At 38.8% G+C, this 23,307-nt stretch overlaps 1 protein-coding gene across 1 annotated transcript; it reads left to right on the plus strand.

Annotated features, from left to right (window-relative positions):
* The first annotated feature begins 835 nt into the window (after window positions 1-835).
* Window positions 836-23,268, plus strand: mgaa (MAX dimerization protein MGA a). The gene is given in 27 exon segments (XM_051133102.1): window positions 836-1,187; window positions 6,130-7,282; window positions 7,986-9,801; window positions 10,137-10,209; window positions 10,284-10,394; window positions 10,486-10,605; window positions 10,705-10,797; window positions 10,909-11,552; window positions 11,653-11,947; window positions 12,571-12,761; window positions 13,646-13,750; window positions 13,838-13,874; window positions 14,001-14,416; window positions 14,531-14,780; window positions 14,969-15,268; window positions 15,997-16,305; window positions 16,514-16,551; window positions 16,553-17,242; window positions 17,353-17,513; window positions 17,931-17,976; window positions 18,102-18,221; window positions 18,311-18,422; window positions 18,572-19,102; window positions 19,207-19,332; window positions 19,421-19,543; window positions 21,078-21,310; window positions 21,312-23,268. Coding segments are annotated over 26 exon segments (8,667 nt in total). The 5' UTR covers window positions 836-1,187; window positions 6,130-6,194; the 3' UTR covers window positions 21,951-23,268.
* Window positions 23,269-23,307: the final 39 nt, after the last annotated feature.

Raw genomic sequence — 23,307 nt, forward strand, 5'->3', positions numbered from 1 at the left:
AAGGATTTTTCTGATCAACAACAGACCACTATCACTAAACAAAACAAAAAAACAACACAGTATTAAGAACGAAGTGTATGTAAACTTTCGAACAAGGTCATTTTTATACATTCAACTATTATTTTCTCTTGTAGACTATATGTAAAGACCAGTACTTAAAAATAACATGCATTTTGTATGATCCCTCTTATTTTGGTAAAATAACTAACATTTTGCAATTGTATATAGGATGTTTTGACGTCACCCTTCACCTCTGCAATGCACCAAATATCTGTGTTCTCTCCAAGTCAGCAAAATCCTAAAACGTACTAGTCTATCTCAGTCAAAAGACATTTAACATCTCTACTTTTATTATTACATTGTTGAATTCCTTAGACCATTATACAATCGCCTGTCCTCCGACAACGAAAACAACTAACGCCAAACAAACAAGTGGAAAGCATGTTTAATGGAGAATTGGCAGTGCACTGAAGAAAACAGCTTTAGCAGCATCATGACTAAAACTCCCTTTGTCTTAAAATCCACGTTTGTGATCCTCAAGATGAATCTAGCGTGACGGATCATGCATTTGTGCCGCGTTGTTGATGTAAGCTGTAAAAGAAAGAGCTTTTACGTAACGACTATAATCGTCATTCGAATAAAAACCGATGCAGTGCGAGTCGACGCAGCCATGATGACGTAAACAAAGGCGTTAAGTAAACGCATGCGCGGTACAATCAGCGAGCCTCATCTCATCAGTCAGAGGCAGCGCCTGCGCGTGGTGGTCACACGCGGATGAGCGTGCAATGTTTTGAGCGGCGGCGTGCTGACGTCATCACACGCACGTAAACCTCGGAGGGTGAGACGCACGGTGTAATAATGTGAGAAGGGAGAGAGAGAGCATAACAGCATTAACGAAGACAGGACAGAGTGTATGCATAATATGCATTTCATATTGACAAAAGGTAACAGTCTAATCCGGATAAAGCTGTATCTGTTAAAGAAACCGCAAAAGTCGGCTGAACAAGGGTGTTTTTCGTTGTTACTTCGTGGCCAGAGCAGATCATCTCTCAGCGCGCTCGCATCAGATTCGCCCGCCATTCGAGATGTTTCGACGTGCACGCGCCATCCGCGCCAACTTTTAGTTCTCGGGCCTATTAGAGACACGCGACATCGACGAATATAACTCGACGCCCGTTGCACAAAAGGTGACTGAAACTCCATTTCTTGACTTTGAATGGACAAATAACATTTATGTACGTCGGTGGCTGCCGCGTTTACTTACCTGTGAGTTAGGTAAAATATTCAGTCTAGTCTTGTTGTTGTGGTAAACGACTAGTTTATGAGCCGCCTCGGTTTTCATGCGCACGTCGCGTTACAAATGCGTTTGACGATATCATCTAGGTCTTATTATTATCATAGATGTGTCTTAAAAATTGGACTTGTTTTGCGTTTTCAAAGCATGTGGCTAGTGTAATGTCATGGCGTTGTTAATGTATATTTTTATTTATTATGCATAAAAATACATGGGAGTATATAATGCTAAATTGTAAATTAAATGTTTTTGAGCATCTTACATTGCATTTTTACTCTAGGAAACAATTTTTGATTTATTACACATATTATAGAAGGTTACGCAACATTTACGCTACTTATCGTTTAACAGCGGCTCATTCTAACACTTTTGCAAATAAAGAATAACTCGTATTATTATTTTAACAATATTTATAGAAATAAAAAGTAAATCATTTGCAAATAATAATGCATTTGAAATGCTAAAATATTTTGTCTATCCAGAAAAACAAAGCATAACTGTATTTATTTGCGTTTTCGCTTTTTCATGTGTAAATGGAAATGGAAGAAATGTTTAAAAGATGCTCACATGTGACCAAGACTTGAGATATAAGTAGCCAAATAAAAGTTGTTTTAAGTTGCATAGAGTGTATTGCCTCATGGAGGCTGACATGTTGCGATCCCATGACCAGAGGAACATTAACACTTACTTTTGAGCAGTATGTAGTAAATGATGTGAGTGGCCCTGAATTATTAGAAAGAAGAAATTAGAAATAATGTTCATCAGTTGAGTCCCAGCGTTTGGTAAATGAATCAACTTAAAGCACATCTTTGCAGTAACATTTAACACTGAACACACATTGAATGAGTTCTCCCCCTATTCTAGAAGTGTAGTGAGTGTAATTACACAGCACAAAGATTAAAATAATGGTTGTTACATGCTCATATTTTAACAATAATGTACAAGAGTTTGTGCCATATTGTGAATATAGTCATGCAGCAGAGTGACTATATTCACAATGCAGCATGGCCTCAATACCTTACTAAATATAAAAAAAGTTACTAAGCTAGTAGTTGTTTTCTTTATTTATTACCTAGTAAAATCTATTGAAGCATCATTTTACGCAAATTAAAATGTTTGCACCAGACAACATTGCTAAATGTAGTAGTTGCATTCAAGAATGCATTGCTAAATATAGTAGTTTCGACCAATCGGAAGCCAATAAGAATCCATATGTATTTATTACAGGCCTGATAGGTACATTGAGTAAATTTTATACATTCACCTAGTCTATATTTGCAGGGTATTTATAAAGTATGAAGAACTTTAATTCTTTTGAAAAGCAATTTGAACAATCAATCAATCATATATATATTTATAATTCTGTTTATAACTAAATTCAGTTGTTAGGTAGTTAACTGTCATTTAGGGTGTCATATGATCTGTTTTAGTACTTTAAGTTTTTAATAAAATATTGAGAAGAGCCAGGCCAAGTCATGTCACAAAACACAGATATCACAGGCAGAAATCCTAATTCAGATGACAGTCAGTGTAATCACCATACAGACAAAAGTTTTTAAAAAAAGTGTACTACTTCAGAAATAAAGTACCATCTATGAGCTTGCAGAAGGAGTGATGTTTATTATGCACTTTGTAGCTATCTAGCACAAAGCTGCCTGTACGTAATGTATCTTCTAGCCTACATTATGTATGTGGTTTGACAATTTTTGAAGGTTTTTGTTGGGTTGTTTTGCTGCAAATGTAATGGAAAATGTGTCCCCATGCTTAGTCAACTGTGAGACAGCTTTGCAGCTACTCTGGGAACTAATTGCCTGTCATGAGGGATAAATATAAGGGATAAATGTAGTATTACTCTGTTGTTCCTGTTTTATATTTTTCTGTTTTTCTGTCATTTCTGTTAAGTCCACTGTTGTCAACATAAAACACAGGTTATTATTATAGCTGACCATCCTAACTCAGAATACCATTACTTTGTTTTTAAGATGATGCAACTAGTGGCGCCAAATGGAATTGCAAGAATAACAATAACTGTTTCCAAAGAGGTTTTCTTGTGCATTCCTTGTGTACAGATTAGGGGTGATAAATCAATTTGTGGATCGATTCTGTTTTTTTTCCGAATGCTTTGCGATTCTCTCTGGAATCGATTCTGAGGCCTTGTTTACACTAGTGCGTTTTCGTTTTAAAAAGATGTTTTAAAATAAAAAGATCCCCACTGCCGTTTTCACTGTGCTTCAGAAACGATCTCTGTCCACATTACAGAACTGAAAAATCTCTTCGTTTTGGTCCATTTAAACTGAAACGCAAACCTGGACTTTTCAAACTAAAACGGGGTCTGCAGCGTTTTTGAAAGCTGCAGTTTTTGAGGGTCGAAAAGCAGGAGTATGACAGGCATAACTGTAGCAAAAGTTATGCATTTTAAAACGAAAATGCACTAGTGTAAATGTTTTCAACAGCAGATGGCGCTCTAGGCTAGTTTTAAGTAATTTAAGTGCAGGGTTCAACGCTAAGGATTTTTTCTACTGGGCCGGTCGGGCAAGTGGTTCAAATTTTTACTTGCCCAGTCAAAATTTTCACTGGCCCTGCCACAAAAAAACATGAATGAACTGAATAAATGCAAATTCGGTCTCTGCCAGCAGGTGGAGCTTATGGGTTAATGATACAGCGTTTCCCTGGTTACCGCTGTAAACAAAGCAGCGCCGTGCTTATGAACGCAACTTTAAATCATTATACTGAGGCAAATGAAAAGAAAATGCCATGTAAGCATTTCTTAAAACAGTCATTTCCCCTCAGAGATACATTCATATAAACCCCGTTTCAATATTTAGATAATATTTCCAATATTTTGCGCATTGTGAACCGTGATCTTGCTCTGCCTGCTACAGTATTTTTTCCTCTTTGCGTTCATCTTCAGCGTCTCTGACCTCTGTTGACGAATGTTTAAAGAGTTCGTAATATTTCCACACGTATGAGACTTTGAAAAATGATTGCTTGCGGTTTGTGTGCAAGCCCGATGTTATGCCGAATTCTGACCCCAGCCAGATTACTACCCCCCTAGTATTGGTAGGTTTAGGGTTAGGTATGGGGGAGGGGTTAGGATTTGGGTGGGGTTAGGATTAGGCAAATCATGTAGCGATTTCAACGAGAGGGGGTAATAATTTGGCGGGGGTCAAAAATGGGCACAACACCGGAACAGAGGTTGGTGCATCTGTACTCCACTGTATAAGTTAATATAGGTTAATCATTGTTAAAGCTACAAAGTTACTCGTCAAAACGGGTATTTTGACATACTTTTGTAGGCTATCTGTCCGTCAGAGGGGTCAGTTTCTCTGTGATCGCTTGAAATTTTAAATAAACAAGGCTTAAAAACACATCCAAATGATAAACTTTTGTGACGACACAGCAGTGGCCTGATCAGTGACAGATTCGTCAACTGTCCCGAGCGTGTTTCACGCTGGCCCCGGGCCATCGGGCACTCCTTATTGTCGAGCCCTGAAGTGGTTTAATGTACTTGCACCTCGGCTTTTATGAAGCAGGATTAATGTAAACACAGCCCACTGTGAACACTCTTGTAATTCGCTTCAACCTTTTTGAACTTTATGAATGGTTACTTTAAGTTCAAGTGTTATGTGTGTATGGAAATGGAAGCAAGCAAAGTACAACTGTTTCTAAAGCACGCAGTGCCATCTGCTTTTAAAAACTAAACTGGTTGAATCGATTCAAGAAGTAATCGCAATGCATTCGGAAAATTGTAGAATTGATCCACAAATCGATTTAGCATAAACACACAGAAACCACAGGACCTCCAAAATTACATTTGGAACAGACACCTTGTGATCAGATCATAGAAAACAATTTAATACCAGGTGGAAACAGGATGAAAGTAATTCACTTATTGCCATGGGCCCTGTCCCAAATGGCACCCTAAACCCTTGCGGTCTTCCTCTGAGTCTGCACATTCGTGACGTAATGCCGCTTTGACTGTCGGGTAGAAGTCTGCTGCAGAGCTTGCACCAGTGCGGGCTTGGCAAAAATGCGTATCGAGGGTGCATAACGGCCGCAAAGAGGACGTTCGCGAGCACCCTTCTGAAAATGACAGTTGGGACACCCTACGGTCTTGTGGACTTAACGGGCACGTGCACGCAGCAACCATTGTAAGTCTGTAAGACAGCAAGTGCACATGAAGTGTTCCATTTGGGACAGGGCCATGGACTGCTGAAGGTACCCTGGCAGTATCTTTCATCAATTCCCCTTCTTAAGGCAACAGATCCCCAGAAAGTGCTGAATGTATTCTTGGTATCAGTTCCTCCATGTGTTTACAGTTCCTTTTTACTTGAATGTGACCAAACCACAAGGCTTTTTATTTACTGTTTGTCCCTTACAGAGGCAGAGGTAGACTGTTTAGGTACAAGGTAGCCACTTTCATGTTCCAACCCTGCACCTACATGTTATTTTTAAGTGTCCTGAAGCCTTGGATTAGCTGATCTAAGTGTGTACAAAACTCAGAGGTGTTGCAAGGTGAATTTTCAAGAGCTGGGTTGAATACGCTTGACCAATGTCCAAGATTTACTTCATGTCTAGGACTTACTTAGATATCCTCACAAGTATTACCTTGAGGCTAATGTAATACTTAGATGGCTTTGATGAAAAACCTCCTGTAGTCCACTAAGCACCATACACTACACACCAATTTTGTGATTCAAACATTCTTCAAGCAGGGTGTAAACAGTTTGTGACAACCAATGAAATTGCTTATAATGTACTTGTTAAGCTTTCCAGTTGCTAGCTTTTAAACATGCGTTGACCGTGCCATGTCATGTATGTCTTGTTTTTTAAAGGATGTAGACCTGATACACCCTGAGGTGAGAGGGTTGGAAGCTTTCCAGATGACTTTGTAAATCCCATGGCCGATACGGAGAAGCAGGGTGCAATGGTGCTTCATGAAGAGGGCGTGACTGCCCCAACACTGGCACCTCCCACGACATCTCCACCATCCATCTTTGTTGTCCTTAAACAGTTGCAGTCTGGTGATAGTGGGAAAGACAAAGGCAGCCTGATGGCAATTAGTGAAGCAAATAAAATGGTGACATCCCCAGTCAGCTCTGTTGTAACAGGCATGCATCCAACATCATCCACTTTTGCGGACACCAACAACACCCCCCAGTCTGAGAACTTGCCAGCAGATACTAGATGTAAGGGCATCACGGTTACACTGGACAACAACAGTATGTGGAATGAGTTCTATAGATGTCAGACTGAGATGATTCTGACCAAACAAGGTCGTAGAATGTTCCCCTACTGCCGCTTTCGTCTTTCTGGAATGGAACCTTTCCAGAGTTACTTGTTGGCAATGGATATTGTTCCAGTTGATAACTACAGATACAAATGGAGTGGAAAAGGATGGGAAACCAATGGGAAGCCTGAGCCTCATGTGTCACGTTTGTTTGTACACCCAGAGTCCCCTGCTACTGGCCTACACTGGATGCAATACCCTGTTTCATTTTACAGACTAAAACTCTGCAACAACCTGGACCAGGAGGACCATATTATTTTGCACTCGATGCACAGATACCTTCCTCGACTTCATATCATACCTGCAGACAAAGACTCTGAAAACATTCAAGTTGACGCACCCAATGTCATAACTTTAAGTTTTTCTCAGACAGAGTTCTTTGCGGTCACAGCCTATCAAAACCTTCGCATCACCCAACTGAAAATTGACTACAACCCCTTTGCCAAAGGGTTCAGGGACGATGCGGTCAATGCTCGATCATCGAAGGCCAAAAATGGAATGTCCACTGAGGAAGCAGAGGGTGAGCTCAAGCTAAGCAGGGAGATGACAACCTTGAATAATTTAAAAACTTTGTTCATGAAGAGAAATGCTACTGTGAAGGTCAATAAGGATCAGAATGTTCCCAGCCCTACAAATGTAGAAAGGAAAGCTGTTATAGGAGATGCGCCCACTGTAGATGCAAATGTTCAAAGTTCATGGTAAGTAGTTTTATCAGCATAAATTTGTCAAGCAGAAGCAAAATGTTGCTTTACTTTGAATCAGATTTACACAAAAACATACTCTATGCAATTGTTTTAATGCTTTACCAATGCATTATCCTGTTGCCAGTAGCAATAGACCTGAAGACTCAACATGGTTACCCTGAAATGTTTGTGTAGTTAAAGGGATAGTTCACCCAAATGAAAATTCTGTCAATAATTACTTGCCCTCATTTTTGACGAAATCCAAGAGCTTTCTAACCCTGCATAGACAGCGACGCAATTACCGTGTTCAAGGCCCTGAAAGGTAGTAAGGATGTTGTTAAAATGGTCCATGTGCAACCATAATTTAATGAAGGATTCTATGTCAGTGGGTTTTGGAATGACATGAGAGCAAGTAATTGAAAACAGAATTTTAATTTTGGGTGACACTATTAACTGGCTTGGTATTATTCAGGTATTTAACCATGTTGACAGTTTATCTAGGGTTCTGAGTGAGATTTTCTTCAAGCAGTTGATCCACTATGGCATTAGCTGGCTATAAAGAAAAAGAAGTATGTAGCTGTAACTCGAAGTGTTTGCATTCACATACTTGCATAGTGCGTTTTAAGCTGAAGCCTGCATATGACAATATTTTCTTATATTGTACAAATTTGCCATTTTTGACAAATTGAACTTTTTTTTTTGTCTTGTTTTCTGACAGCAGCAAGAAGCGGCCATCGTCATTGGCATTCTCAGACTTCATTAAAGGTGCTCATGTGAAAGTAAAAAGGTTATCACTCGAGAATATCAAGAAAAATGGTGTGGTCTTGCAAACGTCCACAACTTGCACGAGTGAACGAAAGGAGGTGATGGACATACCATCCAAAACAGAAAATATACAAGTTGTTAGTACAGATGAAACTGTGGTAGGTGACATTCCCAAATGTAAAAGCACAGACACCTCCTCAAAAACAGAGTTGAAAATAGATAAAAATAAAACAGAAACAGATGAACACAAAGCTGACAAGGTTACATTGCCATCCAGTGATCAAAATGATGAAAAGGGAATGGAGACCCTTTCTTCCCTGGACACTGAGGCCAAGTCTGAAGCAAACACAAAGAAAGCTTTACCACACAAGCGGCCAGAACGTGTACCCCTACCACTCCTTGCTCAGTTTCTTAAACAGAGAAAGTCTAAGACAAGACCAGCTACGCCAAAATCTGATGTTCCCAGCTTATCCGTAGACTCTGAAAAGTCTTGTAAACCTGTCTTAACCCCTGAAAGCTCATCTGCCTTGATGTCTTCCATCCCTTGTGCTACCACTAACTCAGATTCACAACCAGTACTTACCTCATTATCTGAAATAGTTAAAACATCAACAACAGATGCAAGCAACACAACTTCTCAGTCCACTGCGTTATCATCTCCATCTGCAACTGCATCCCCCATACCAGCAGAACCACAATTATCTGTTAGACTGTCACCTTCCCCAGTTTGCAGTGATCCATTAAATGCCCCAAACACTACCTCTCCCGCCAAACCTGATTCTGACCCAACACTTCACAATATCTCTAGTGTGTTTCATAATGCTGATGATGTTTCTATGCCAGATCTTGACAACACACTGAGGTCTCAGTCTGACATTTCATCACTCCCTACATGTGACACTGTGGATGACTCTCATTCACCTACTACACCTGAAGTTAACACTGACTCTGCTGACACACCAGTCGTCCCCTCTGTCACTACATCTGTTTTTGACGTTCCATCTAGTACAGACAGTAGCGTTATTCCTTACCAGCAACTTACCTCAATACCTGAAGTTGCTGAGAATGAATCCATTTCTAATAGCCTCCTAGACAGTTCCAAGGACTCTTGTCCTGAGCTTTTGTCTGAAAAAGTTCCTCAACACATGATCACACAAGAAGAGGAATCTCTTTCCTTGCCATTAGATGACCCACCATCCCCAGCCTTCTCCTTACCCAGCCCAGCTCCTTCTTCTCCTGATCCATTTCCACCAAGTTTATTCTGTGAAAGACCAGTACCTCCTAGAAAGACCCTTGATTCTTTTCCAGAAAGACTATTGGATTGCACAGTTTCTTCCTGTCCTGACCTTTTCCAACTAGGTCTATTCAACGACAGGCCTGTGCCTCCCAGAAAGAGCCTTGATTTTGTTCCAGAAAGACCTCTGGTTGGAACTGTGACATCAAAAGAATCAAGTGTCCCCAGTGAGCCAGAACATCCCATGGAAACAACTGACTTGACCTCTCAAAGTCAGTGCTCTGATAGACCAAGTCCTCTTAATGACTTGCAGTCTGCTGTTAGTTGTGAGACCACTGTTTCTGATCACATTGTTCCTCAACCAACCAAACAGTCCTCTCATGGAAGCACTTTGAAGAAATCCAAGGCAAAACAGAAGAAAACAGGAAAATTGAGGTTCAGCGAAGATGAGGCGTTTGAAGGACCCATACCTGTTCCAATGCAGCCCAGCCTGGAGGATGTTGAAGGCCAATTGTTTGTCTCCTTCACGTCAAAGGTAACACAAATAATATGCCCGTTTACTTTAGAATGTAGAAGGGATCTTTAAAGCCATCAGCCACCTAAAAATTAAAATCATCCATATGATTGTGCCAAGCTCGATGTCAATAAAATTATTTCCTCCTGTTATTCACATCAAACCTGGGTCACTGTGTATTAAATATATGCCATATGTATTCAGATATGACATGGAGGGGAAGTTAGTTATTGACTGATTGATTGATATTTTTTATTTGATCTAGTGTTTAACGTCTACAACACATTTTTTATATAGTTATGACAGTTCGTCCTTGTGACATTCTGTGTGGTTTATATACTTTAATTCTGAAATAGAAAGCTCTTGAGATTCACCTTGGAGATGATGCCAAAACAGAGACTGCACAAAAAACCACAGAGGATCCTGACGGTAAGAATTAAACATCTTACCATTGTTAATATGAAGGAACCACTTTAAAATGACCTACTTTTTGCTTTAAACAGGGGTCATCTATGAAAATATAGAGGAAAAGATAGAGGAGCTAGAGAAAATCCTCTTACGTGATCTCAAAGTCATGAGGCACAGACAGGTCATTCACCCAGTGCTACAAGAAGGTTTTTGACTTTGAACTACCTTTTAAGTATCACAGTTGTATTACAATACAACATACAGTAGTTAATAGTTTTACATTTTCTCTCATCATAGTTGGATTGAAGTTAAATCTGCTTGATCTCACCCTGGAAATTGACCTGCAATATCTGGGTGTGCAATTACCAATACCCCCACCTGCACTCTCACCTGAAGGAAGTTCAGCGTCATCTCAAGGTAACAATTTAATAATATTAACAATCAATAAACCAATTAAATCATGCATGTATAATGATTCCGATTTTCATTGTCATAAATGTATTTTTCCCTCTATAGTCCGGTTTGTTTCGAGGACAGGAAAAACCACAGATGTCACCAAAATTAAAGGATGGAGAGATAAGTTTTCTGGCTCAGGATCCCTTACTGAAGGTATACTACATTATATATATTATATAGAATATATCTTTAATATGAAATTAACTGTAACTTGAAAGGTTGATATGAGAATGCTGATAAAATAATATTACATTTTATTTGCAGGCGTTTCAAGCACAGATGGAGGACAAAAGAACCTCTCTGCATTTTGTAGTGACATGCTGGATGAGTACCTGGCCAGTGAAGGCAAACTGATTGATGAACGAGCTGCTACCTTATCCCAGACTGATGTTACGCCTGTTGCATACCAGCTACCCACAAAGAGCACTAGCTACGTTCGTACCCTGGATAGTGTACTTAAAAAACAAGTACCACCTACCTTATCCACAACATCCAATAAAGTCAAGCCAACATTCAAGTCTAAAGAGGAAAATAAATCTAAAAAACATTTGAAGTCAGGTACAGGAAAGCAAACAAAACTAGTGCTTGATGTTAACAAACCAACTTTGTTTTTGAAAAAGCCACAGCAAAACAAGAAATGTAAAAATAAGAAAGAATCAAAAAGTTTGAGTCCTGAAAAGCCTGCTCTAGAAACTGCTACAGAGTTATCTTCTAATAAGACACTTCCCATGGTTGAGGTTTCTGGCTCCACACCATTAAGTTGCACAGCTGGACGTACTACAGGTTTGCCTAAGACTCTGGTGAAGCTGATGGATGTGGAAGATGGAGCAGTGTGGGAAGGCAAACATCGTACCTATATCACAGAAGAAAGGGCAGCCATTGCACTAGCCACTCTTGTCACCGCTGAGGTACAAGTTATCTTAGTGCATAGATTGATTGTCAATAACGAAAGAATGTTCTCCAAGACACCTTATGTTCTTCCTGATCTTGTTTTCTCTCTGTTTTAAGGGGGTATCAAAAGGAAACCCTGATGCTACCAGAATTATAAGACGACGTGCTCCACCATGCCTCAATGTATTCTGTAGGCTTGGCTGTGTGTGTGCCAGTCTGGTTCACTTGAGGCGGCATCATCACTGTGGAAAACCACAATGCATGTTGGGCTGTAGCTGCCTGCGACGCAAAGTTGTTGCACTAAAGACCCCCAAACAGGAGGAAAGTGTGACAGATGAGTCTGAACCTCAGGGAGTGTCAGAGGAGAATAAGGCTAAATGGAAGAAGAAAAACAAAAAGAGAAAGACGTATGGTCAGTCTATAATTTATCGCAATAGTATTAGCATTACTAGCATTTAACCACTTCATTAGTTGTGACCCTGGACCACAAAACAAGTCATAAGTAGCATGGGTATATTTGTAGCAATAGCCAAAAATGCATTGTATGGGCAAATTATAGTTTTTTCTTTTTTAATGCCAAAAATCATTAGGATATTAAGTAAAGATTGTGTTCCATGAAGATTTTTTGTAAATTTCGTACCATAAATATATCAAAACTTAATTTTTGATTAGTGAATGCATTGCTGAAAACTTCAATTGTATAACTCTAAAGGTGTTTTTTCGCAATATTTAGATTTTTTTGCACCCTCAGATTCCAGATTTTCAAATAGTTCTTGGCCAAATATTGTCTTGTCCTAACAAACCATACATCAATGGAAAGTTTATTTATTCAGCTTTCAGATGATGTATCAATCTCCATTTAAAAAAAAAAAAACTGACCCTTATGGATGCTTTTGTGGTCCAGGGTCACATTTTAACATAATATTTTTGTATCTTTCTAATATGCTTGTATTGCATGAAAAGCTGCTTTGAAATGATGAGGGAAAAAAACTTTGGAAATGAAATTAACTGAATTACATTGCCCTTCAACTGCAGTTCTCACAAATCCGGAGATAGCACCTGAACCGGCTAAGCGTGTGAGTACATTATGGGATAGAAAAAGAGACCGTTCGGATTCAGAAGTTCTCTTTTGTCCTCCTCCTTCAAGAGCTCCTTCTCCAGCACTCTTGTCTCGAGAGCTTCAGCATGACCTGGAGAGCTTTTTCAGTCCTTCAAAACAAAGAAGGGTGAGACACTCAGATTTAAGTTTTAGAAGGCATTGCAACCATAACATCAGTTTTGATCACTGTTCATTTAAATATGCTTTAAGGGAGAAGTTCACTTCCAGAATGAAAATTCACTGATAATTTACTCACCCCATGTCATTCAAGATGTCTTTTTTTTGTTCAGTCAAAATTAAGGTTTTTGAGAAAAATTCCAGGATTTTTCTCTATATAGTGGATTTCAATGGTGGCCAATGGGTTGAAAGTCCAATTTCAGTGCAGCATAATGATCCCTACACGATCCCAGCCAAAGAATAAGGGTCTTATCTAGCAAAACGATGCGTCATTTTTTTAGAACTGCGATTTAGAAGTTGGAGGAGAAAATGAAATGGAATTTTCGTCCTACCATACCTTTTTTTTAACCAGAGTACACAGATGAAGAACTAACTGCGTGATTACGCAATGCGTGAAAACACGTGCATCACAGAGCTGGTGCAAGATGAGCATTTGTGGTTAAAAAGTGTATTACATTTTATTTTTTTTTAAGAAAATAAGACCCTTATTCAAGATTGTGTAGAGCCCATTGAAGTTGCATTGAAACTGCAATTTGGACCTTCAGCCTGTTGGCCACAGTTGAAGTCCACTATATGGAAAAAATTCTGGAATGTTTTCCTCAAAAACCTTAATTTCTTTGCAACTTAAGAAATAAAGACATTAACATCTTAATGACATGCAGGTGAGTAAATTTTCAGAAAAACTTCTCTTTTAATGGGTTTACTATTTTGTGTGTGCAATGTTCTTTCCACTATCAATTCCTTGTACTTTTCTCATGTTAGCTTAGTTTCATAAGTTCATTGATGTGTACGCTTAATCTTAGGATACCCTAAATATTTCCCTACTGTGTTCAGGTGGAAGAGAGAAATTTGAATATGACTGAGGACAATATGGAGAGCGAGGTTTCATGTGCTCGTTCGCGACCGTTTTCCTCTCTGTGCCATGAAAAACAAAAAATGGTGAGATTCCTACATAAAGGATGACACACTTTTCGGTAAATACAATGTGCAAACGTTGCCCTAACTGAACTTTTGTCATTTTTGCAGGTTGACCAACACCATATCTCACAGGTCTCAACACAAGGTCAGTTTTGTCCTAACTAATGCAATCATGATTTATGAGAACAACTTATTGTCAAGTTCAAGGACTTTGAACTGGCTTAAAAAGCTGGTCCTTATATTAAAAATCCTATTTTCTTTCCACTCACAGATATCGAGGAGGGTGAGCTTGTACCTCTTAATTTGTCTGGCCCTGCCAAGCGACTTGAGATCATATCCGAATGCAGCTGGGCTAGTACGGATGCCAGAAATTATGTTATGCGGATAGTGTGTGAGCACATGGCTCAGGATCGTCTGAAGCATCCTTTCTGGATTGGCAAGTACTTCATTCAGCCAGTCTCCAAGACTCAACAAGAGAAGGAGGATGGTTCTGTCGATACATACAAAGTAATCATCTCTAAACCTGAGAAGAAGAAGAAAAATGAGAAGGTTGCTCAAAACGAAGTTGAGCTGAAAAAGGATGTAGAGAAGAGTGAGGTGAAAGGTCTGCCCTTCCTCTCCAGGTGTTGCCCTGCAGGCTTGCTCAAGGCTGAGAAAAAACCACCTGATGCTCCAGGACGGATAATGGTATGCATGCAAAATATTTGAAAAAATAATTTAAATGTATTTAGGAAAACACAATAGCATAAAGTAAATGGACTAGAACCTGACCTTTAAAACCTGTGATCAATATTCTTGCAGGTTAATGGAAAGACATATCCCCAAGCCAAATTAGAGCTGGGAAAGATGGGAGCTTTGCACCCTGCCAACAGATTGGCAGCTTATATTACAGGGAGAATATGTCCAGTCACTCAGTCTGGATCTCATGTGGTAACAACATCAACCGTTACCAAGGCCTCTGTGACGTCAGTTCCGGTTTCGACTGTGTCCACAGTAACTACAGTTACCAGCACGCCTACTTCTACAACTACACAGCCCATCAAGTCTGTGGGTAAGTCAAGAAAATGTTCGCAGTTTCACCTCCAGACATTTTGTTCTCAAGGTTATTGACCAGAATATTAGACGTCCAGTAAAATATTGAGCAGTGCATAGCACTGTTACATTTGTGCAGCTTTACTGCATGTGAATATGCACATAAGTAGCAGACTTAACCTGCTCCCTAATTTGTTTTTTGCACAGTGACCAAGCCCCCAGTGGGAAAGGTCTTCACCCAGTTTGTGGTCAACCACATCAACTCTCAAAATCAGACCAACACTAGCACCTCACAAATACAGCCTTCCGTTCCAAAAATTGTCATCCCCATGATGATTGACAGAGAGGCTGGGGCTCCTGGGGTGGCTCTTTCTCCTCATAAAGCAGGCTTGGTTACTCAGGTGTCTAAGTCCTCAGACTCCACAGGTAGTGCCAGTTTACCCACTGTATCAAAAGTCCAAGCCCCTGCCATCACCGTCCTCACTAAATCACCCAGCCTGCCTCTGGGTAAGCCTGGCTTCCTTGGTTTGCCATTGTGTGTCTGTGCTTCCCCTTCCAACAAACCCTTGGCCATGCATCTACTGGGAGAATTTAACATACTTGGCCTTCATATGGGTCTGTGCTTGTGATTTAGAGCTTGCTGTAGCTTCAGAGTATGATGCTGGATTACTTACATCTTACTGTTTTGTGTACCCTTCCCATGATCCTCTTTTATCGCCGTTTGTGACTGTGGTATTTTAGACTTCAACAAAACCATCTTTGGTTTTGACATAATGCATAACTCAATGTCAGATCTTTCCTTTGTGTAGACAGACATGTAAAGATGTGTGACACTATGTTTACAGTGGTAAAGGAAAATATGAATCTGTTTGATTCCTCTGTATTCATTCAGCATTGTGGTCATTAAACATGGTCTGATTAACATATAAAGTTCAAAACAAAGCAACCAATCAGACATTTTAAATTAAGTGGCATTTTGTGGTTGTATAATCGTCACGAACTATTTGCAATGCAACTCAAGTGAGCATTGTTTGACTTGATTGACGCTCCTTATATTTCAGCAGTTTTGCTATTGTGAACATAATGTGTCACCATCATCATTTGTTTTGATTATGGGCTAGTGTGGTGCTTTGGGCCTACTGACTTTACATGCATCGAAATGTCGCTGAATAACCTCACCAAGCCACCAAGTCCAATGTTTAAGTTGCCATAATAAATATTTTCCTTATTTCCAGGTGGGTCTGGTCTTACCCCAACAACAACAACTACTGTCGCTTCACCTGGATTGACCACTCCTGGAAAAAAGACTGTTTATATCACAGTTATGTCTCGTAGTACAGGCCTCACCAGTAGTGGCCCAAAGTTTACAAAGCCTGTCACACAGACTCGTCCCCCACAGACCCCAGGCCAAAAGGTGTTGCTTCAAGTGGTGAAGACAGCTGATGGCAACACATTGTACCGTAATCCTAATGGCCAGCTCTTGCAGTTGGTGCCTCTGAGTCAAATCAAAGCAATCAAACCCAACCTCCTAACTCAAGGCCAACGTAAGTGGTTCTGAAAAAAAAAAAACAGTAAATATAGATGTGTAACATTGACACATTTGGCACACACTATTATATCTTAATTTGTGTTCTGAAGATAAACAAAGATTTTCCTGGTTTGGAACGATTTAATGGTGATTAATTAATGACAGAATTTTCATTTTTGGATGAACAGAATGCATTATATTAATTATGTTTTTTCCACCCACAGCAACCTTAATACGTTTGCCCGCACCTACTGCAGTCAATCCAAAAAAAGCCTCAAGCCATAGTCACATCTTCAGGCCCAACACCACAAACGCAGACAAAGCCTGTTGTCACTATACCAGTTTCTACAGCTTCATCTTTGAGTGCCAAGCCAATCACACTTACCACATCCAAGACAGTCTCACTGAACAGCCTTCCTTCTACTCTTAAAGTTGTCCCAGGTTTTCTGGGACAGTCTGGCACTTGTACGTTGAGAATTCTCCCAACAAATCCTGTTCAGAAGACTGGAATTATCACTCCAACTTCCTCACCTGTCCTTCCTCAGAGTGGCATTACATTGCTTAAGCATGGAAGTTCAACGCTACTGAATCAAAACTCTGCTAAGCCTGAGGCTGCCGTTTCTGTTAGCACAGTTTCAACAGAGGGGGCAGTTGATCAAGTCCAATCTAAGATGGATTCCTCTAAACAAAAAAGCTGTGACAGTTCTGAACAAGTAGCAGAAAATGTATCAGAGCTTTCATCTTCTGCTGCCTCATTTCCAAAACCCAGCCAGGTTTCTGGAGGTGGTTCAAGTTTGGCTGAAGCCGGTGACAGAGCTAATTCCAAAGAGAAGGAAACCGATTTTGACATAGCTCCAATTTCTGACGAGGAAGAGATTGGTTCAGACGTAACAGAATTAACTGATGACTCTGACCTGTATAGTGATGACCAAGAAGATGCAAATAGTTTGAGTGTAAGAGCTTTGCAAAATTGAGTCTCTTCACCTTTTCGGAATAATTTTATGTTGCTCAACAAACTGTTATATTGTTTATTCAGGCTAGTTTTATTTTTTCTGTTATCCAGGGTTCTGATAAACAGGAGAGGACATTGGATACAGATGGTGTGGGCTCTGAGATGAAAGATTTCGCAGAGGTGGTGGTTGATATTGAGACCATTGAAGAGTCTGCAGAGGAAGACAGTATTGCCAAATTTCGGGCATCTGCATTGAGGCGGAATCATCATTGGTAATGCACACCTGATTATGCGGAAGTGCAGTTTGCATCATTTTAATGTTTCATTTTGATTTGCATGTACACTACAAACGCATCTGGAAATACAGTTGAGGTCAAACGTTTACATACACCTTTCAGAATCTGCTAAATGTTAATTATTTTACCAAAATAAGAGGGATAATACAAAATGCATGTAATTTATTTAGTACTTACCTGAAAAAATATTTCACATAAAAGATGTTTACATATAGTCTAAGTAAGAAAATAATGGTTGAATTTATAAAAATGACCCCATTCAAAAGTTTACATACCCTTGATTCAAGGTGTATGAAAACTTTTGACCTCAACTGTAGATGCTTTGCTTATGAAAGTGAACCAATTCCAGTCCTCAAAATCAACAAAATGACATTATTTTTAAACATTTTACAGTAAACGAAAGCACATTGAAGATGCAAGGTTGGAGGTGAAGGTCAGGGTAAGTGTTATCTTCTCTGTTTTACACATACATTTTTTCAAATGACTGATCTAACCCTTTCTATGTGTTCTGTAACATACATGTGTAATATATTTCATGCTTTGTATTATAAAACGTCTTTACAGAGAGTGAGGCTGGAAAGAAAGAGGCGCCACACACTTAGAGAGGGCTTTCTTAAACTTCAGGCAACACTCGGAGGGCCTTCAAAGAAGCTTAAAATCTCCAAGATGAGAATCCTTACAATGGTTTGTTGTTGGTTTTAGATCTTCTCATGCTTGTAATCGCATTGAAAATATTATGTTTTATGTCATTTGTTTATTTATTTACTTTCAAGGCTCTAAAAGAGATCGAGTCCCTGGTTAAGAAGGAGGACCACTTAGTAGAAAGAAGAGAGAAGCTGCGATTTAAGAGACAGCGTTACCTACAGACACTTTCACTATTGTGTGGTAAGGCAGTCCTTTAGATTGTGGAGTCATTTTAAGTTATAACAAATCAGCAACATTGTGTTTGTGATATATTTTTATATTAAATGTATAATGTAAATACGTGAACATTGTGTTTTGCTAACAAGCATTGTATCTGTTTTTGTCCACAGACAAGAGTACGGAGTCCATTAGCCAGAAGCTTAATGAAATTATTGCTAAACAAAAAGCCCTGGAATCCCAGTCTAAAGCAAAAGAGATGAAGTCCCAGCTGAACCAGGCAACGCCCAAACCTAAACCTAAACCCAAAACTAAACTAGCTGATCTTGAAAGTAAACAGAAAGGTTTAGCATACCAGGACAAATTGAAAGATGTTTCCAACCTCACCTGTTCTCCCTCCAAACCGATGGACTTGAGTATTAGAAAACAAAAAAGCCTGGAACAGACTGAAAGTGTTTCCGAATGCGCAAACCTTGATAGCAGCAAAAACACTCTTAAAACTCAGGATACAGAGAAAGGTAGCACACCCAAACCTTCTCAGCCATCTTTAGCAAACTCCAGTCCACAAAAGAAACCTGTCTCTGTCCCAAGTCCTATAAAACATTCCCCAATACCACGTGAAAGAACGCGGCCAAACATTCTCTCTCGTGCATCATCCCAAGTGATACAAGGATCTCCAGTCAATGAGCCTCTTTTAACTAATGGTTAGTCTGAGAAGAAAACATTTGTATATACGTGCCCTGTTGATTTGACTTGGTTGGAACTGATTTTGGATGTTCACACTTTTTGTTGTCTCTTTTTCTTTTAGTGTGTATACCTCAAGTATTCCCTCTGATGAATACCATGGTTCCATGCAATCAAATCATTACCATAAACAACCCACTTCAGCCGATTGGCATCACCTCAGTAGGGACACAGCAATCATCCACACCAGGTTTGTGTTTGAACAGGTCAATGATATTTTTAAAAATGTCAGATATAAAGTGATTTGATAAGCATTTTGTGTTTGTCTTGTGGTCTAGGTGTAGCATCTGTGTCCATAGTTCCTGCAGTTTCTCACTCGGTTGGAGTGGAAAATCCCCTTCCATTATTGCAGCCTCAGTTTATAAAGATTACAAACAATCCTGTTAATACAAACAAACAAGGTAAGTTACCTTGGCTGGTATAGTTATTTATTGAATCTATTAAAAATTTTACTACATTAAGTGTGGAACGTCAGTATGGAAGCCCATTTCTACCACTGAATAAAAAAAAAAAAAAGATTTCAACTCACGATTATGACTTTTCTCAGAATTGCAAGCTTATGTCTTGAAATTCTGCCTTGGGATTTATAACTCAAATTTGTGAGTTTATAACTCACAGTTCTGAGAGAAGTCAGAATTGCTGGATAAAAACATGCAATTCTGATGTTTTTCCTCACAGTTGAGTTTCTATTTCACAATTTAGACTATAACTTGCAATTGTGTGTTATAAAGTAAGAATTGTGATATAAACTTGCAGTTCTGAGAAATAAAGTCAGAATTGCCAGATGTAGACTTGCAGTTGACTTTTTTTTTCTCAATTGCAAAGTTCATATCTTGAAATTCTGACTTTATAACACAATTGTAAGTGAGTTTATATTTCACAGTTCTGAGAAAGTAAGTCAGAATTGCAAGATATAAACTCAGTTCTGAAAGAAATTCACATATATATTTCTGGCTATAACTTGCAGTTCCATGGAATAAAGTCAGAATTGTGAGATATAAATTTGCAATTCTGAGAAATAAGATACATAAAGATGTAAACTCGCAATTGACTTTTTCTCAGAATTTCAAGTTTAAATCTCGAAATTCTGATGTTTTAGCGCATAGTTGTGAGTTATAAAGCCATAATGGTAAGAGAAATTTAAAATTGTAAGAAAACTGTTTTATTGGGATTTATAACTCACATTTGTGAGTTTATATCTCACAATTCTGAGATCAGAAGTCAGAATTGCAAGATATAAACTCAGTTTTGAGGAAAAAGTCAATTGCTAGATATAAACTTGCAATTCTGATGTTTTTCTTGCAGTTTATATTTCAAAATTCTGGCTATAACTTTCAATTGTGTTATAAAATCAGAATTATGTGACAAACATGCAATTCGGAGAAATAAAGTCGCAATTCTGAGAAATTAGATTAGATGAGAAATTGTAATTATGACTTAATCTTAGAATTGCAACTTTATATAAAATTCTGACTTTATAACACGCAATTGTAATTTAGAGTTGAGTAAAAGTAGTCTTTTTTTTTTGAATGAATGAAAATAGTCTTTTTCCCCTCAGAATTTGAATTTATAACTCATTTGTGAATTTCTCTCACAATTTAGTTTACATTTCACAATTCTGACTATAACTTGCAATTGTGTATTATCAAGTCAGAATTTCAAGATATAAACTTGAAATTACAAGAAAAGTCAAAATGACGAGTTTTTATCTTGCAATTCTGATTTCTCAGTTTACATCATGCAATTTTGAAAAAAAAAAAGTTTATGTATCAAAGTTGTGAGTTTCTTAGAATTATGAGAAAAGTCGCAATTATATTATTTTATTATTATTATTATTTTTTTTTTTTTTTGATTCAGTAGTGAAAATGGGCTTCCATACTTCAGTGATATTCATATGGCTAAAAATGTCTTTATTGTATTATGCCTCATTTTCAGTGGATTCTGCCAAACTTCCAAATATCACCAATGTTATTTCTCTGGTTCCACCGGCTGAGAATCTGGTAATACCACAGAAAGTTGTGGAAAATGCATCTGTTGTCCAGGCACAGCCAACATCTGTCTCTGCACCTGTGGAGAAACAGCAGAATCCCTCCGATGTTAAAATTCTTGATTCAGAGGAAAGGGCGGTTGTGGATGATACCGAATCCAAGGATGCCCCCAAAAAAACCTGTTGGAGAAGACAAGAACAGTGCATCTGTTACTTCATCCAACCAGGACAGACCAGACAAGAAAAGTCCGGATGACAGCAGCGACCCTGAGGATGAAAATCTGTTGTCTTTGCTAGATGAACTCGTTCTCCTTAGCCAGCAGCTGAGTAATGAAGACGAAGATCAGAGAATTGTCGTGCCAGGCGAGGTACAGTCATGTTCGGACAAGCAGGCAGATCCAGAACGAGATGATGATCGTGCTCTCAGTCCCTTGTTTCTAACTCTGGATGAAGATCTGATGTCTCCAGACTCTAAAGATGAAATCGATATCCCACCCAAAGTGGATGACTTGGTCAAAGTCATTTTTGGATCAGATTCGCCGTCGGTTTCATCCGAATCTGGGGTTGCACCGTCAACAAATGTTCAAAGTCCCGCAGCGTGCGGCGGTAAAGGTGATGCCCCTACTCCGCCACCTCTGTTGCACATGAAAGCTGCATGTGAAGCTGCATCGGGCCAGTCTGCCAATGAAGGATCCAGTGTGACATGGCGGCCGATGCCTAAACTGGTTCCTCTTGGGTTAAAGGCTCAAGATGCTGTTGTGAATAAAGTGACGGACTCCCCAGTTCTCAAATCGGACTCAAATGAGGAAGATGTTCATTGATCACAAATGTGATCGACCAATCAATGAATCAGGTATAGCTGCTGCTCACGTATAACATGTTTATGTTCAGATAGGAGTTTTTTTTTTTTCCTGATGTATTTATTGTTTGTTTGCTGAATAAGTCCTGCTGCCGTGGGCACCACCTATTGTGCCTCTGGTAAATCCAAAGATGTGTTGTTGTTTTTTTGGGTTTTTTTTAAACAACTCAATACTTTAGACTTAAAACTACTAGACTACCAAGATGTCTGACTGGTTTTGCTAGCCATTGTCTATCCACTCTTTGTGGCAGTAGTTGTGAACGAAGCTGTTTACTCATCCTAACCTCCATATTGGAGCATGTTGGTTTTTTTCCCATTGGAGTTCATTAAGAAAATAAAGTTTACTTGATCGTTAAACATAGGATTCTTTCTCCCTTAGCACAAAGAAGGTAAAGCTGATCATAATATTTTGCGATGGCGATTTTGTGGAATCATTAGGGCGGTTTTCCGGGCGACCTTTTTAGGAATGATTAAATTTGCCCAGTGACTTTTAACAGTAAAGCCAGTTCACCCTTGAGTTTATCTGCTAATGAGTTTAGGCAAATGTCATTGTCTTGCATCAACACCGCATTACATCAATGCATGTTAAGGCAATAATAGATGTTAAATTCAGTACAAACAATCTGTGTTCTTGTTACAGATAAGCTAGCTTATATACACAAAACTTTATATCTTACGTTGAGTGCCTTTCAAAAGGTTCTTCTGTATGCATATTGGAACGCAGGTTTGTTGTAATAGGGAATAGTAAACCTATCACAATAGCATTAGGAGCTTAGGAATTAAAACAGGATGTAGTGAGGTTTATTCTAATGTGTTAGTACTGCGGTTTTAATTCTTTTGTGTCTTTTTGTTTGTTTCGAAAGTAATCAGTGAAGTTTGAGTGCAGTCAGGTGAACATTTTAGTTAAGAGACCTCATATTGTCATATTCCCCACCTCAACAGCAACATAAATTACAATGTCTGAAGCATTTCAAATAGTTGTAATGTAATTTTTACACTTCCAGTGAGGTGGTTAACTTTGAAATCCCTCAGTTTAAGCTTACAAATGTAGTAATCACTATGCAATTGTTTTGCTTTACATTTAGACAAAACAGGTACAGAAAACTACATAGGAACATAAAAAGCTACATGAAACAAAATGCAGTCACTGTTTATGTTCATGTATATATTTAGTGCTACACTGGTTTATTTTGTAAATATGTTAGCTTGTTAAAAGTGTATATTGGCTGATATAACCTTTCTTGGATATTGTAAATATGTAAAATCTATTCCTTTTGTTAGTCTGCAAACTGTCTGTTAAAAACTTATTTTTTATATGC

Source organism: Labeo rohita, chromosome 17, assembly GCF_022985175.1.
Source record: "Labeo rohita strain BAU-BD-2019 chromosome 17, IGBB_LRoh.1.0, whole genome shotgun sequence".
Taxonomy (NCBI): Eukaryota; Metazoa; Chordata; class Actinopteri; order Cypriniformes; family Cyprinidae; genus Labeo; species Labeo rohita.